Genomic DNA, 15407 nt, shown 5'->3' on the forward strand with positions numbered 1-15407 from the left:
ATAGGACATCACATATGATTTAGAGTTGACAAAGTGGTCATACAAAGTTTCACAGCAGATGGGATTAATTATTTTCCCATATTGGTGCTGATTAGTAACTCGCTGTCCACTCTTGTTGATGAGGCTATAAAGAAAGGCCACTTTGGATTGTGTGCCCTTGACCCTCTGGACCTGTGAGAACCGGTCCTTTGTAGCACTGTGTCGTGCCGACACACCCCCTGCTGATGGGACTCGGTCGCGATCCTCCGAATCTCCCGCAGCGAATTAACACGCCGTCACTGAATGGAAAATGAAATGGATAAACACAGCTGCATGTACAGTAAGGGCAAGGCTTTTCATATGGTAATGTCTCCGGTTCTATGGTTCTTTCATAACGAGAGGCCATAAAGAGAGGTTACAGGGTCCTTTGAACAAGTCCTTAATGTGGTACAGTATCAGAATGTCTGCACGTACATCATAGAGGCATGGAAATGTGTGACAGGCAGACTATATAACGCAAAATATTTTCACAGGACTGTATTTAAACAAATATACATAAAAAAGTACATATGACAATGTCTGAAAGCAAAAACAATGCATTTTCACATATGTTGTGAAGTATAGCAATATCTTGATAATATATTTAATTTCAATATGTGTTAAGTATGGTTCATTTTCATAAAGGGGTGGTACGGCTTATAGTTTTATCCATTGTTTCTACAGTCATGATTGTACACAGTCATGGCTGTGGATTTCTCTTTGTAGAGTACTGACCAGTAATGCATGCTCAGGACAGCCCCATAAGTGAAAGCCAGTTGCTGGAACAATGCGTAAAGCTGCGTGGTGCAGCCCCCACATGGACTTTATTTGTGCCCGTGTTCATTGTGGGCCGCTGCTGTTTCGCGTTATCAAAAGAACTGAGACAGCAGGAACATGTACTCTGTCTCCCAGCTGAGGGATCAGACCGCTTGTCATGAATGGCCTTTATAAAAAGAAATGAAAGGACTCGGAACAGGGCCCTGAAAGAGGGGGATGGGCCAGCACAAGCTTCCCAGATGCATCGCATTACCACCGGGTACTAGTAAGGGGTTTTCCACTTCTATTTGCTCTGTGAAGTACTTGTAAACCTTATCTTACTTTAGATCTGAAAGCAGGGTGAACAGTTCAAATGTCTATTATGTCAAACTATACTTATCTTGACTCAAAACCTACCACACAGTTCAACCAAATGACTTGTATGAATTGTGTGCATCATTTGTGCACACTTTTTTTAAACTTTTTTAACTTTGCCAAAACATGACAAATTTCCATTTCCAAATTCTAAATATGAACTTTAATTAAAAGGCTACCAAGCAGGCATGGTGCTGGAGAGCTGCAGAGACTTATGTGTTTTGTTTTCAACAAAAAAATCAGCAACAAATTCAGACCCAGGACATCAGTTGAGTTAACTTTGCAATCAAATGGTTTAACTGATCAAAAAAAGGACCTGAGTAACAGGAAAAACCAGCAGTCCCTGTTGTTCTCTAGGACCTGGGTTGTAGGGAAAAGTTTTAGAAATTAATTTTCTCAAACCAGTTAAAATATGTGGTCTGGACTGTCCACAGACGTAAAAGTAGTTCATTAACTGTAAAAGGGTGTAAACACTACATGCTATCAGGTGTTGTTTTGACATTGGCTGCCTGTCAGCCACTTATGTGCATAGTCAAGGCAAAATACCAAATTAACTGGAATGCCGCTTTTCTACTTCTATAAACTATGAGTACTGAAGGCCAGTCACAAACATGTATTATTATTGAGTGCATTGGGTTGAATTTTAGCAAATATTTAATAATATTTAAGCCTTAGTCAGACTACCTTGAAATAGGTTATTGTCAGAGACGTGATCTGACATATATCATTTAAGCTCATCTGCAACTCTAGAGGTAACCTTGACCTCAGCAAGCCAAATGTTGCAAAGTCTATTTTCTCTCTCTGGTATACACAGTAGGTTTCACCCTAATGAGAATAAATCTACTGAATTAGTATTATTTATTTATTTTTATTTTATTATTATTTTTTTAACACAAACACTTTGTTATGTGTTTTAAGGTCATTTGGTTGTTACTCAGAAATTTGCATGACCTGACGTTTACATAGTGGGCCATGGCTTTGAGTATCTGACACATTCCAGAAGTGTAGCCTGGACAACCTCAACACTGCCAGCTGTCTTGTATATCATGACTGGAAAAGTCATAAACCTCTTTCCCTCCCTTGACCCTGAAGTATCCATGACACTGAAGTAATGACCCCTGAAATGCATTTTTTGATAGTTGTGGATGTTATAAATGAAGAGCGGGGGAACAGAAAAAGCAGTGATTTATTACTGTTGCAAGATATATAGTTACACCAAAGTCTGTGATCTAATGGGTCATTGGGGGACAGAGACGGTATTGGCAGTGGGTCCACTCTTGCGCTATTGCCTTGTCAGAGTTTTTATTGTAGTGGTGAAGCAGAAGGCTCCAATAGATTTTACTACTTTCTCTCTAACCGCAAGTTCAATAAAAAATTTAATAAAATATATTTTGCCATACTTCAGTTTTTTTCTGACATAGTGCTATATGGACATAAGGTCAGGGGGGGTTTATGTTGTGCTATAATGCTTCCAAGAGCCAGGTTAACCCCTATAATTTACCTTTGAAGCTGATGTATTAACATTTCAAATCTCTCAAGCGTAATATTGTGGAGATGTAGGCCACACTGCAAAATTAAAGCTGTAAATGATGCAAAATTCATGGCATTTAATGTGCCCCATTTCATATCCTCAACACTTCATTTTGCAGGGGCCGTGTTCTTATCAAGACTCCTCTGAGAGAAATAAGATCTAGATGCTGTACACATTAATGTTTGGCTGACTGCTAAGCAGAAGAGAAGTCTTATGTAAACAACTGCACAGAAATATTAGAAAGTCTTACCTTTTTGGACACGTTGGTGTGCCAAACATAGCATATTTTCAATTTTCTAATTATCTGGATGGGAAATTATATCATTTTAATTTTTTTTCAAGTCAATGGGAGGTTTACAACGAAGTGATCTGAGATGACAACTTCATTTGGCACAGCTTCATTAAATTAACATTTTGCCTTTTTTAAATTTAATAAAACATGGAAGCCTCCAATGGTGCATCTAAATTAAATTCATTCTGTGTTTAATCAATTTTATTGAAGAAATGACAGCCTCCTTATGACACCTATTTGAAGATAATATAAGTTTCTTTATACCATATATTTCAATTAAAAAGACTGCATCTTTTTGAATGTACTGTATAAAATACAATTGTATTGTGCTTTAATATATCTATATTTTTTCCTTTATATTTGAAAATATATATTTTCCTCCTCTTCATCTCACTGGAGGAAATGCAGGGTCTTACATTAGTTTACAGTTGTCAGTAAAGTAGACAATGTTGTGATTGTTTAAGAAACCCCTGTGTTATACAGGTGGGGATTATGTCATATTGTTACTATGACATTTCACTTCTTCCTGCTGATTACATCCTCACAAATGTTCCAGTACCACTAACAATAATTCTCCCCATTGGACATTTAGCTGCATTTGCCGATGATAACATCTCATCTTGAAATTAACCAATTACAGGACAGTCGATACACGCCACCATTGTGGTTTCTTGCTAGTTACCTAATTGCCAAAAAATAAATAAAAAAATTAACTGCTAAAAAATGCTTTCACGGCTGTATAATGTTTCTTATAAATGCATTCTCTATCATTTCACATACAAAACCCACATAATATTGGTTCATATCAAAAGCTTCATGACTTCAAAGTAGACCATAAAATCTTTGACTGAATTTGTAAACTAAAAACATGGTGTAGCCAGCTGCATAGTCACGTTTGATTCATTCATACAAGCTGGCTGGCTACTTACAGCTTCATTAAACCAGCTGCATGGCTAGCTAGCTTGCTAACTTCAGCTCAGTTCAGTTAAAATGAAAAGTTTAACTAACATTACTGAACTGTAGCTATAGTAGTTAACCCTGGCTTACATGGCATCAGTGAAATTATTAATAACTTTAATCTAACTGGGCAGATTACTAGCTGCCCCCTTAACTAGTAGCTACCTCGCTATTCTTTGGATGTTTCATTACAACACCACACCAGCCAGCAACCTTCTGTGCCCTTAACGTACAACTGAAACTAACAATACTGAACAATAATTAGCTAGCTAGCTAGCCCATACCAGTTCACTACAGTTGACTAGCTAACTGTTAACAATATTTCACTGATCACCCGTAATGTTCTGGTTAGCTAGCTACTTAGCTAGTAATAATACATCGAACAATACAGCTGTCAGACCGGTGTGGCATCCCTCTCGGAACCGCCGTTATGAATAAATATTGAATATTACAAACCTATCCAGACAAATGTTTGCCCAATGGTCTTCTACCTGCGCTGAACATTTGTGATGAACTTTTCTCCCAGACAGTGTGATTTTTTTATTTTTTTTTGCACTGCACCAGAAGATATTTTACATGCAAATCAATGCCATAATGCATACGGATGTGTCAGATGATCAGTGTTGTGAATGGTAAAGTCCCAGGTCTGTTGCTGATGTGGCCCACAGACACATACAGGAGTGCCTAATGCCATAGTAAACCGATTAGTATGTTAATTGGATTCATTGAGAAGAGATGCATTTTAATAGAATAAAGTATACATGACCAGGCCCCATCTCATCTCCCTGATCTCCTGTTCCCCCTACATCCCTGAGAGATGTTTGTACTCCCTCGATACTGGATTAATTAATGTTAATCTTGTTTTAAAACTGTTGACGATAGAGCTTTCGGGCCCCACAGGTTCTCCCTGAACACGATGGAAATACGTTTTGTTACGTGCCATTTTTTTCTGTGCTCGGTACATAATGGTGTGTGATGGTGAATAAAGGGCTTGGGCTTGAAATCCTTCCAAAGTTTAAGGAGTATCAAAATGACAAAAAGGGTAAATTTTAACATGTTATATGATCTGAGTAAGGAAAATGGACATTTGGGAAAACAATGGGGCACAAATGATTTTTAACTGAATGTTTAATATCTAATAATGCAATACATGCCTCTGTCCAGAAATTGAATACATCAACAGAGTATATGTCTTCTCCTCATAACTGTATTCAAATGTTGTTGCTATTCAATTCAGGTGTGCCATAGTCACACTTTGTAATGTTAGTCACTCAGCTTCTGGTTTTGCTTTGTTTTTTCTTGCAATTTACATGCTGACACACGCTCACCAACATTCTTGCTCCTAATGATTATCAAACATCTGTACTTTGTCGCTCAATGTGTTATGGTGACAGGTGATGACAGTTGAGTCAAGGGTAACACCACACCTATTTCCTCTGAGTGTTTTTTGTAACCAGTTCAGCTAAGGGCTCCCCTGTCAATCATGCGTTTACTTTCGTTTGAAAAAGACTGAAGACTTGACAGTCTGACAGGCTTATGGATCTGCATGTTCTGGATAAAACAGCAGGACAATACTTGATTTAAGATTTGCACATTAATAAGAAATGCAACAAAGAAAAAGTGAGATGTAAAAATGCACCTTAATGTCATGAGACAGAAATACATTCACTGATGTGACATGCAGAACCATGACAAAGCTAAATTGAATATACAATAAATAGGCCTACATATTTCAATGTTGACATGCAATTATAATGTCTTGAAAGATATTTAACTGTCCCCAAAGTATTCATCCTGTAAACAACATCCAGTGACAAAGAACATACATTTTATTTGGAGATTTTGACTACTTTTTGTACATTTCTACTAAATATTTAGAAATGTATTAATATTATGCATGTGTATTTTTATTAGATTTCCTTTGCCAAGGATCAGTATAGCTAGAAATATACAAATTCAAACTTGTGGCAAAGTAAAGTCACTTTTGGAAAAACATAGTTATGCAGACAGCTGGGAAACAGTTTTATGTCAATGTATAACAGAAGGTAGACAATATTGAAAACCAGACAAAGAACAGGCATTTGACAGGCTATGCGTTTTCTCTAACATTTAGCTTGGAGAGTGCTGCTTCCTTCCTGAAAAGGCTAGCAGGTTAGGGAAATATCCGGGCGGGGAAAAGGCCCTGCCCTTACTGCTGGAGACAGCTGGATCGGGGCTTCCCTCAGGCTGGGTCACCTGATATCAGCGGCGAGATGAGATGGAAGAGAGAAGCCAGATGCCAAAGTGATGGGTGGTGTGAGCCAACTCAGTTTCATTCCAGGACTACTAATTCCAGTTCTTAAGATGATCAGTTGCAAAAAAAAAAAACTGCATGGTTCTGAAAAGTAAACCCCTGATATTTTTTCTTCTGCATCTGAACACACTTCGCTTGCAATTCTTCCTTCCTCACAATTGTAAAGGCATGTCCAAGAACAGTTCTCTGCGCTTCATTGCTATTGGTCAGACAAGGTGGGCAGAAAGGGTAAACATGATCACAGTGTTTACATCTGAGAGCACAATGAGCAGATGATTTTTTTATTACTTTATCACTACTGAAACAGCAATACGAATGCGATTACTTCCATTGACTGGGGACCGTGGTCTTTAGTTCAGGAAGCAAACTGGATATCCTGCGGTACAGAGCTGCCGACAAGGGTAGGTAGCAGACCTACCCTAGAACAATGCTACCCCTGATATGAGTCTTGCATGCCAAAGAGAGGTGGTTCATGTACTGTAACCTGTGGAGAGCAGAGGCCCGTCCATACTCAGGAATATACCAGTGTAATTTATACGTGCGCATCATACCACTTTAAAGTGCCACTTTCTGAATGACTTTAGTGTGACTCCAATTAACAATGTATCATATTCTTAAAAGGATATAATCAAACTATAGTAACCAGTGAAGACTGTCTTGAATTCTGTCACACAGCAGGAATGATGTAAAAGCACAGTGCACTCTCAGGCTAAAGGGCTGAGTGCTAAGTCGAGAGAGCGGATGTCACTTCAAAATAGTTTTATTCGAGTTGGCTGGAGACAATCAACCATCCATGATGAATGGGTAATCTAACCACAGAAAACAGAAGTGTGAAAAGTATTGCTCTTCTGTGACACATGTTTTAGGCTTATGCATCAGTTATTTTATTTTATATTTGTGAAAGTTAACACCACGAGCAGATGGTAAAGTCAGTGTGTCCTTCAGATAGCATGAATTGATCTTCCAACCAAGTCACAGGATTTCAAGCTATGCAATCAGCTTTATTGAGCTACCAAATGGAAATAGCCTTTCCACAGTTCGGTCAACTGTCACTCACAGCTGCGTTGTCAATGTTCAATATTTCGGTACTTAACCAAAGCATTAGTACCCTTGCACTTTGTTGATCTGTCCTGCTCCACACTGAAGTAGCACACTATGAAAAAAAATAGCACAGGACAAATGTAGCAGTGTGTTTAATAGGTTACTAACACAGCAAGTTTCTTTTGACCTCTTGAAATATTAAAAAGTGGAAGAATTTGTTTTGTATGTAAATAATAAACATTGAATTTTTAAACTTAGTTTAAATATTTAAGATACTTTTGTTTAGATTCTTCTCAGTTTAATGCTTGTGGTCGCTTGCTAGCTGAACTCAGCACTGCCTCCATACCAGTCTTACTCATTACATTACATTACAGGCATTTAGCAGACGCTCTTATCCAGAGCGACTTACACAACTTTTTTTACATAGCATTTTTACATTGTATCCATTTGTACAGCTGGATGTATACTGAAGCAATGCAGTTAAGTACCTTGCTCAAGGTACAACCAGTGTCCTTACCGGAATCAACGCGCCTTCGGTTACCAGCCCAGTTCCTTACCCACTGTGCCACACTCCGTCCCTTAGTTACTCAAGCCTTAGTTGTGACCTTCACTACTTTGCTTGCTCTCTCGCTCTCACATGTATTGTTTAGTTGAAAGGCACAACTTCCACTGTACATATATTACAGCTGTATCACAAAAGCTAAAGTACACTTATTCTTTTTAAATGGTACCATTTGGAGTGTGTTTGAATCATTAGCAACCCACCCCACTAGCATGCAAAAGAACATTTTGGCGTTTCTTCTTCTCATTCTGCGGTTTTCAACCAGCAGCAGGAATGGGCTTTGGAACATCCTACCGTCCCCTTGTCATGGAACATAATGGTTAACCTGACACTTTACTGGCATTTAGCAGATGCTTTTATACACAGGCACTTATAATTCATACGAAAGGGCAAAGGATCAGGAAACATTGTCAGTAATTCCCTAGATGGGGAAAGTATCGATCCAAGAGAGACAGTGAGTGCCAAAATTGCAGATTCGATTGATTACTTGTCAACTACCCTATTGAGCATTTAATTAAGCCATACAAACAAGAATGGAATTACCCCGAATTAGAATTTGACTACATTGTACAAACAACAACAAAGAACCACAGGTCAGAATGAAAAAGCCATAGTTAAATTTAATCGGGTGTTCAGGCTAGATAAAACTGCTACAGAAGGGTGAGATGGAGGAGGTGAGGTGCAGTCTGAAGAAGAGACAAATACAAATACACAAATGTGCCTTCTTTGCCAAACAACTGAACACACAGGGCCAGCTGACTTAGAAACAATGGCTGGGCAAATGTCATACATTCAAATTCCACCTCAGGCTTGATGGGTTTAAAACTTTGAGGGTCTCCCTGCAGGCATAGCAAGTTATATATTTGGGCACTGGTTTTATGAAAATAAGTTTTATATTTTATAATAATAATAACAATAATAATAATAATAATAATTATTATTATTATTATTTGGTGCTATTTTTGTCCATCAAAACAAGATCCACCACGTACAAAGAGAAAAAGTAAATCACTTGTCTGATGAAATTTGCTGTACAAATGACCATATGGTGTGTTGCATAACTTGCTGTTTGTTGTTGTTGATCTTATTATGCAATGCATATACAATATACAAAAAGTTATATATTTGTCATAACTTTGCCATAATTCTTATTTGGCATAATAAAAATACCATAATTATTCACTGTGCATGTGTCACACATTGTAGCATCTACAGCTACTGTAGTTAACTTCCACAATTGTTTGTTAACCATCTTGTACATAAATGTTACTGCATTACCATTCATACATTGAGGTATTAAGTGAAACTTGAGCAGTGAATTTCAAAGAGATCCAGGGAGTTTCCTTTGGAACCCAAATTGCTCCTCTATATCCGGAACGCCATAAATCTTTTCAAAGAGGAAGCGGTGTATTTATCCACTGATGTGGTCTGAAGTGCCAGTTGGCAGCAAACCCATGCTACCCTAACTATCAATGATGGGAGTTACAGCTGTGAAAATTAATGTCAGGAAAATGGAAAGACGCCCCATTATAAATTAACATTAAAGGCTTTTAATGAGGTTCTTTGCTTATATCAAAAACTCAGAGCTCACGTAAAGACTGTTTTTCTTTTTTTTTGTATTTCCATTTTGGAATTTCTTTTCCCCGGTAAGTATCCTGTATATTTCCTTGCATTCTTGCATAAAAGACCAACACTGAAAGCATATAGTACCTCAGAAAGCAGTTGACTAACCTGCAAAGGTATTAACAATGTAATTTTGCTTAATTTATTCATCCTTCCCCCCTTAAATTATTTTTCCCAAAAAAATACAAAGGATTAATTGAACATCATTATATGTTTGACCTTATGACCTCTATGTTTTTTTAAATTTTTTAAAATTATACAGCTTACGACTGTTTACATTACATTTTGGCATTTAGTCTAGCAGACTGCTAATGAAAATTATGTGGGCATTTGCTTTTTTTACCAGGGAAATGTAATAAAATGAAAAATGCTCAAGAGTTGTGGAAATTAAACATTTTATGGCTAAATCTCAAGCAACATGGACAATACCCGAGACATTCTTCATTTAAAAACTGCATTCAACTAGCTAGCTAACTAGTAGGCAAACTATAACTGTTTGGGAACTGATGCATTCATTTTCATATGGGTTAGATAAATCTGGCAGTGCACAGTACATCTTGCTTCTGTAAGGCAGTGTGTTTATGATATAACTAACAATGTTGGTAGCAATCCAATGAAGTTAGCTAAGTTGCTTTATAAGCGGGCGATGAAACCAATCAGAGCGATGTAAATCTCTACTGCCGCATTGTAGCCCAGCCATTTAACGCAAATACACGTTAAAAAAATAAATACATGACTTACTGGTGCCTGCTAGATGTGTAACTAAGACTCCGAATTGAAAACGGTACAGATGTAATTACAAAATCTGAGGATCTGCAAAAACGGCATCAGGTGTCATTTGGACATATCAACCACTTAATTGAATATAATAAAAAGACTAGTGAGTCTCTCATATAGCCTACTAAGCTGCTGTAAGATGATAGACAATTGTTTTCTGGGATTCTTCTGGAAATTCACATCCTACCATGCGGTAAATTACATTTAATTTACTTTTTTAATAGAATTTACTTCATTTATTTTATTGCCAGTTTTACCCGATGTTGTTCATATTTTACCGGATGTCGAACAATAATGATTCCTTGAAAAATTGAGGGACATATTTTCTGGAGAAATGTGTTGATTGTTCTTGGTCAGAGCCCATAAAAATATGCATGTGATTTAGTATGTGTTCTCTGGTCTCACACCAGAATACATGGTGATCCTGTCGTGACATGTATGCCACTAACCGCAACAATAGGCTGTTTCTTAGGAGTGACTGTGCAGTAATTTAAAAATAGTGTATATATCACAAGAATGTGCTTGCATGCTAGTGGGGTGGGTTGCTAATGATTATAAACTACTGTGTTACTAATAAATATGCATTTTAAGCATTGTCTCAGTTTATATAATATAAACATCTGCCGCTGCAATGAATTTCCATGTCAGTTATCGGTTATGCAATGATCTTCACTCCTAAAGCTAGCTGGTCCACAGTCACCAGAAATCCCACTCTTGCACCTTCAACATGCCTGTTCTAATGGCTTTCATAGACTCCATTTTTACATAAATAAATGATTTACTGAAAGCACCCTGGCAGATCCTGAGCTATTACCAGACATGCTGATGCAGGCTACTCACAGAAGCCTAATGTTGTAAACCACAAGCCTCAAAGAGTTATTTGCCCATCCATCCCAAACTCGGTGCTGTGCTAATGCTAACCAGGCTCTTCGCTTCACTCTCAACTCACCAATGCAGTTTTCATTGCATCCTCAAAACTGTTTGTCACTCAAATCAGTCATGTAAATCAGCTGTGCAAGAAACTCGAAAATGTAGCGTAATTGTATTTGCCCTTAAAGTTAAATCTTTATGAATACGGGCCCAGGTTTCAGATTTATGGTTTATTTTCCATACAAAGTAGGTGAATAGCATAGTACTCCACACTAGCATATTCGTGATATTATTTATTTTGGAAAATATCAACTTATAAAATGTAAATAAATTATGACTCAGTACACAGTAATATGTGTAGGTTAATAGGATGGTTCAGGAAACAGGCCAGAGCTAAGCTGTTCCTTATCTAAAACAAAACATTACACCTCCCTACCAGGACAGAGTAAAAGGAGTGAGTCTTCCATCAAATGCTGTCCCTACTATCCTGTTGCTAAACCAAAATCAGTGTGCTGCTAATTGAGATTGGAATTCAGAGGATATAGTGATATGTATGTTTGTCATGACTGTTTGATGTGTTATGTACGTATGAAAAGTGTCATATGTGTAACTGTATGTTTAATCTGTGTGTAATCTCTTGAACAGAACTGCCTAAGGATGCAAAATGAATTTCAGTGCAAATTGACAATAAAGTTGTATCGTATTGTACTCCTAAACTATCTAAAAAGGTGTTAAAACAAGAAAGAAAAGAAACGGCATTGCCACCTGCAACCCACAACAAAATACTGTAACACAAAACAAACTGATAACAAGACATATGGCAAAACATGGTAGCTCCAAATTGTAAAAGCACAAGGGGGTCTCAAACAGGAGTGTAAAAGGAATTTCTAGAACTGCAGAGTCTTCTGGCTTTTATTCACTTGGGCCTTTAGGTGAACACAGGTGAGCATCATCTGCAATCAAGTAATCAGGTCCTCAATCAGCTTAACCTGCAGGACCCAGAAACAGGCATGCAGAGACTCCACAAAACAAGAGGACATGACACTAATATGTGACTAAGAACCACCAAATTTTGCATGGTGACATGATTAAATGATAAGTGGAATTGTCAAATTTGAAACTGAAACATTTTAAGTTTTAAAATAAAAAAGTTTCTAAAAGTTTCTCTTGGTTTGTTATTTTATTAGTGCCTCCTCTCCAACGTAGGTTAATGAATTATTGAATATTTGTTCATCAGTTAAGTAAACTTGTTGTCATGGTTGTAACAAAAAGTGAAGGGCAGGCATAGAAATAATACACATGTAGGGATAATTACTTGTAACCTAAAAATAATTATTTATGTAAAGGATCATTTCAATAATTCATCATTTTCCATTCAATAAAATCCAAATTTGCTTCCAATTATTCACCTAATGAGGCAGGTTTAAAGTGCAGCGTTACAGCTCAGTGTGTCAGTTTACAAAAACTGCTTTGATATCGACGGCAGCATAGGTTTTGCGTTTGTTCGCTCCTTTTAATCCGACAGACACGATTGCAAGATCTGTACCACGTTTAAAAGAAAATTGAACTATGGTAGGCTGTTTATTGTGTTGTCTAAAAGGCATTGAACAACTTTAAAATATGTGTTAGGTGCCATACTATTTTCTCTTTTTTTTATACCTGTAGCAAGCGTTGGATTCAAATCTCAGCTGCCTCATTAAGAGGAACAACGAACTGGAAACTCTCATGGCCAAGCTGATCCAGACTTGCCAGCAAGTGGAGGTACAGTAAGACCTTTTTTCATAAGTGTCCATGTTCTATATTGTACCCACACTTGTGTGTAGTGTGAATAACTGCAGCGTGTACATGCAGGTGACGTAGTACAGTATGAAAGACAAACTTTTACTGGCAGTTTATTTATTTATTTATTTATTTTACCTCAAACTGAAATCACATCAAACTTTATTTGTTCTTCAAAATGTAAAAAAGAAAGTGACTTGATGGTTGTGGTTTCCACCGTCACTGTCAGTATACAAAAAGCTTTATTTTCCATATTATAGTTAAGATATATAAAAATTAGTAATTAATCTTTTGCATTTAAATTCAGTTATTTGGTTACATACATTATATGGAACAACTTGTATCTTTTCTTTTGGCAGTAATGTACATTGATCGTTATGCCATTCTAAGGTGATGTGTTCTTTTGCAGCATGAAAACATCTTTACACCACAGTACTGCTGAAAAGTTATTTATTCTATTTTGTTATACTGTCTCTTTTCCACATGTCATATTGTTCATGTATGTCTGTTCAGAAGGCAAGCTACTGTAAAAAAAGTTAGAGATGAGTGTTTTAGTAATCAGAGAAAGATATCTAAAATGATGTGCAATGTTAGTCATTCAATGATGAATGTCTTCATATCACAGAACATGTGTGCACTGGGGTGATTTAAAAATAGAACCCCATGAAAGAAAAGACTCATGGAGCCATGACAATGCATGGGCTACTGCTTTTGATGCTGACCCCTCAGTAGCTGGATGAATGAACTGAGCTTTCATGGCTGGATCACACCTGAAGGCACTTTCTGGGTTCTCATAGCAAGAAAAAAAATTGCACTGATCTGCCTCATGTCTGGAATGGTTTTAATGCCAGATTCATCATTGTAAGATCTAAAACACATCTGCTTTCTTGGTCATGTAAATGTTTAATAGTGCATCTGGGCATGAACGCCTGTGCTCCATTTCATGACAAATTTCTGTTGCATGCTTGGAGCAGAGCTTGCTAAGAAAATGGCTGTAGCGTATTGGAGCTTCTTTTAAGCAGTTCAGAGGAGATTATTTTCCTTCTGCATCTCTCCAGATTATATCAGATGGACCCCAAGTAAAACTGATTTCCTATATACACGTATCTGGTTTATTTTTAGCATGAGGAAGATTAAATTATTTAAGACACAATCAGTAAAATGTAGTTGCCTTCAGATGGATGCCTTGACAAATCGAATAAACTTAAAAAAATAATTTTATTGTAATTGAACACATAATTGTCTGCACTTAAAATTATTAAATGCACCAGGAAATAGAACATGCTGTTCTGTGCTGTTTATAATCAGTACAAAGTAATGAAATGATAAGCCTTGCTTGGGTCGACTTTTTAAATATGAAGTTGTATGATACTGTGTCGATTACATTTGCATATGAAAAATCATGTTCCATGTCTTCCATGAGTAAACACTCATAGGGTTTTTTTATGACCTGATGTTGCAATAATGGATTTTGCTGCCCTGGTTAGTGGTGAGATACGCATTTTCATAAACCAATTTTACCTATTTATACCATGTGACTAATTTGTTTAAGGATCATTATGGAGAATGATACTTGTATTTAGGCCTACATACCACTCCTTAAAGAGACAGCCCCCCTACAAATGCATCTTATTCATTCGCTTTATTTTCTTGAAAAATATCTTTTAACTTGACAATGACTTTTTTTTTAAATTTGGAAGCTTGTGAATGGCTAAATTCAGCTTCATGTCTGCTTTATTACATTTCTAAAAATATGAAAAAGGAATATTAAAAACAAATGTCATCACCATAGCAAAAATTCACTCACAGGGTGTTTTTAAATGAAAAGAAAAGGCTGATGTTGAATTAATGAGAATTATTGTTACATTAGACCTTTGGGGATTAAGTTGGGTGAGCTGTCGTAGTCAGAAATTTGATGGTTATTTTCCCTCTCAATGGTAACAGAAATTCATGGAATGAGCTCTTGTAACCTTGAAATATGGCCCCCAGACCCCAGCTTTATGAGCCACTTCCCCTGAACAAAAAAACAGGGAAAACACTGCTTTGTCATTATCAAGGCATGTCAGGAGCAACATACTCATATCGCTCCACTTTCTTTTGCTTTGCTTTCTTTGCAAAGCTGTTGCTACAACATTCAGCTACACACATGTTTACAGCAGGCGTAGTAATCAATCACTGAATGCAGTACTGGTGACAGTGGGATTTGCAACTTTGCAAGTGGGAGGTGCTAATTAGTGTGTAAGAAAATAATTTGCAGCTGTACAGCACTTTTTGAAATAGTCCTCTTTCCAGAGCATGTGCGACTGCTTAGCCACTTTAGCTGGTTAGCTGAAAAAGTACAGTGCAGCTAGGTGCGATTAAAATCCATTGTTCAAAGGTAAGAAAATTTATGTGTAACAGTTATTTTATGGTGAACTACCAATTTGGAACCTCAACTACTCCACAGGACCTAAAATGTACAAAACACTCAGAGCGCTTTGTGTGTTATTTGAAATGATTAGTGCATTCTGATATGCACCAAGTTGTTGTTGCT

The 15407-nt window shown here is 37.0% G+C and overlaps 1 protein-coding gene across 3 annotated transcripts in view; it reads left to right on the forward strand.

Moving 5' to 3' along the window:
- The window catches only part of LOC135250991 (E3 ubiquitin-protein ligase Midline-1-like), a 56384-nt gene that overhangs the window by 29312 nt on the left and 11665 nt on the right, over positions 1 to 15407 (forward strand). For all 3 annotated transcript variants that reach the window (XM_064327907.1, XM_064327906.1, XM_064327905.1), the window contains exon 3: positions 12761 to 12856. In XM_064327907.1, coding sequence (XP_064183977.1) covers positions 12761 to 12856 — 96 coding nt within the window. The remainder of the gene's footprint in view (positions 1 to 12760; positions 12857 to 15407) is intronic.

This window comes from Anguilla rostrata, chromosome 3 (assembly GCF_018555375.3).
Source record: "Anguilla rostrata isolate EN2019 chromosome 3, ASM1855537v3, whole genome shotgun sequence".
NCBI lineage: Eukaryota > Metazoa > Chordata > Actinopteri > Anguilliformes > Anguillidae > Anguilla > Anguilla rostrata.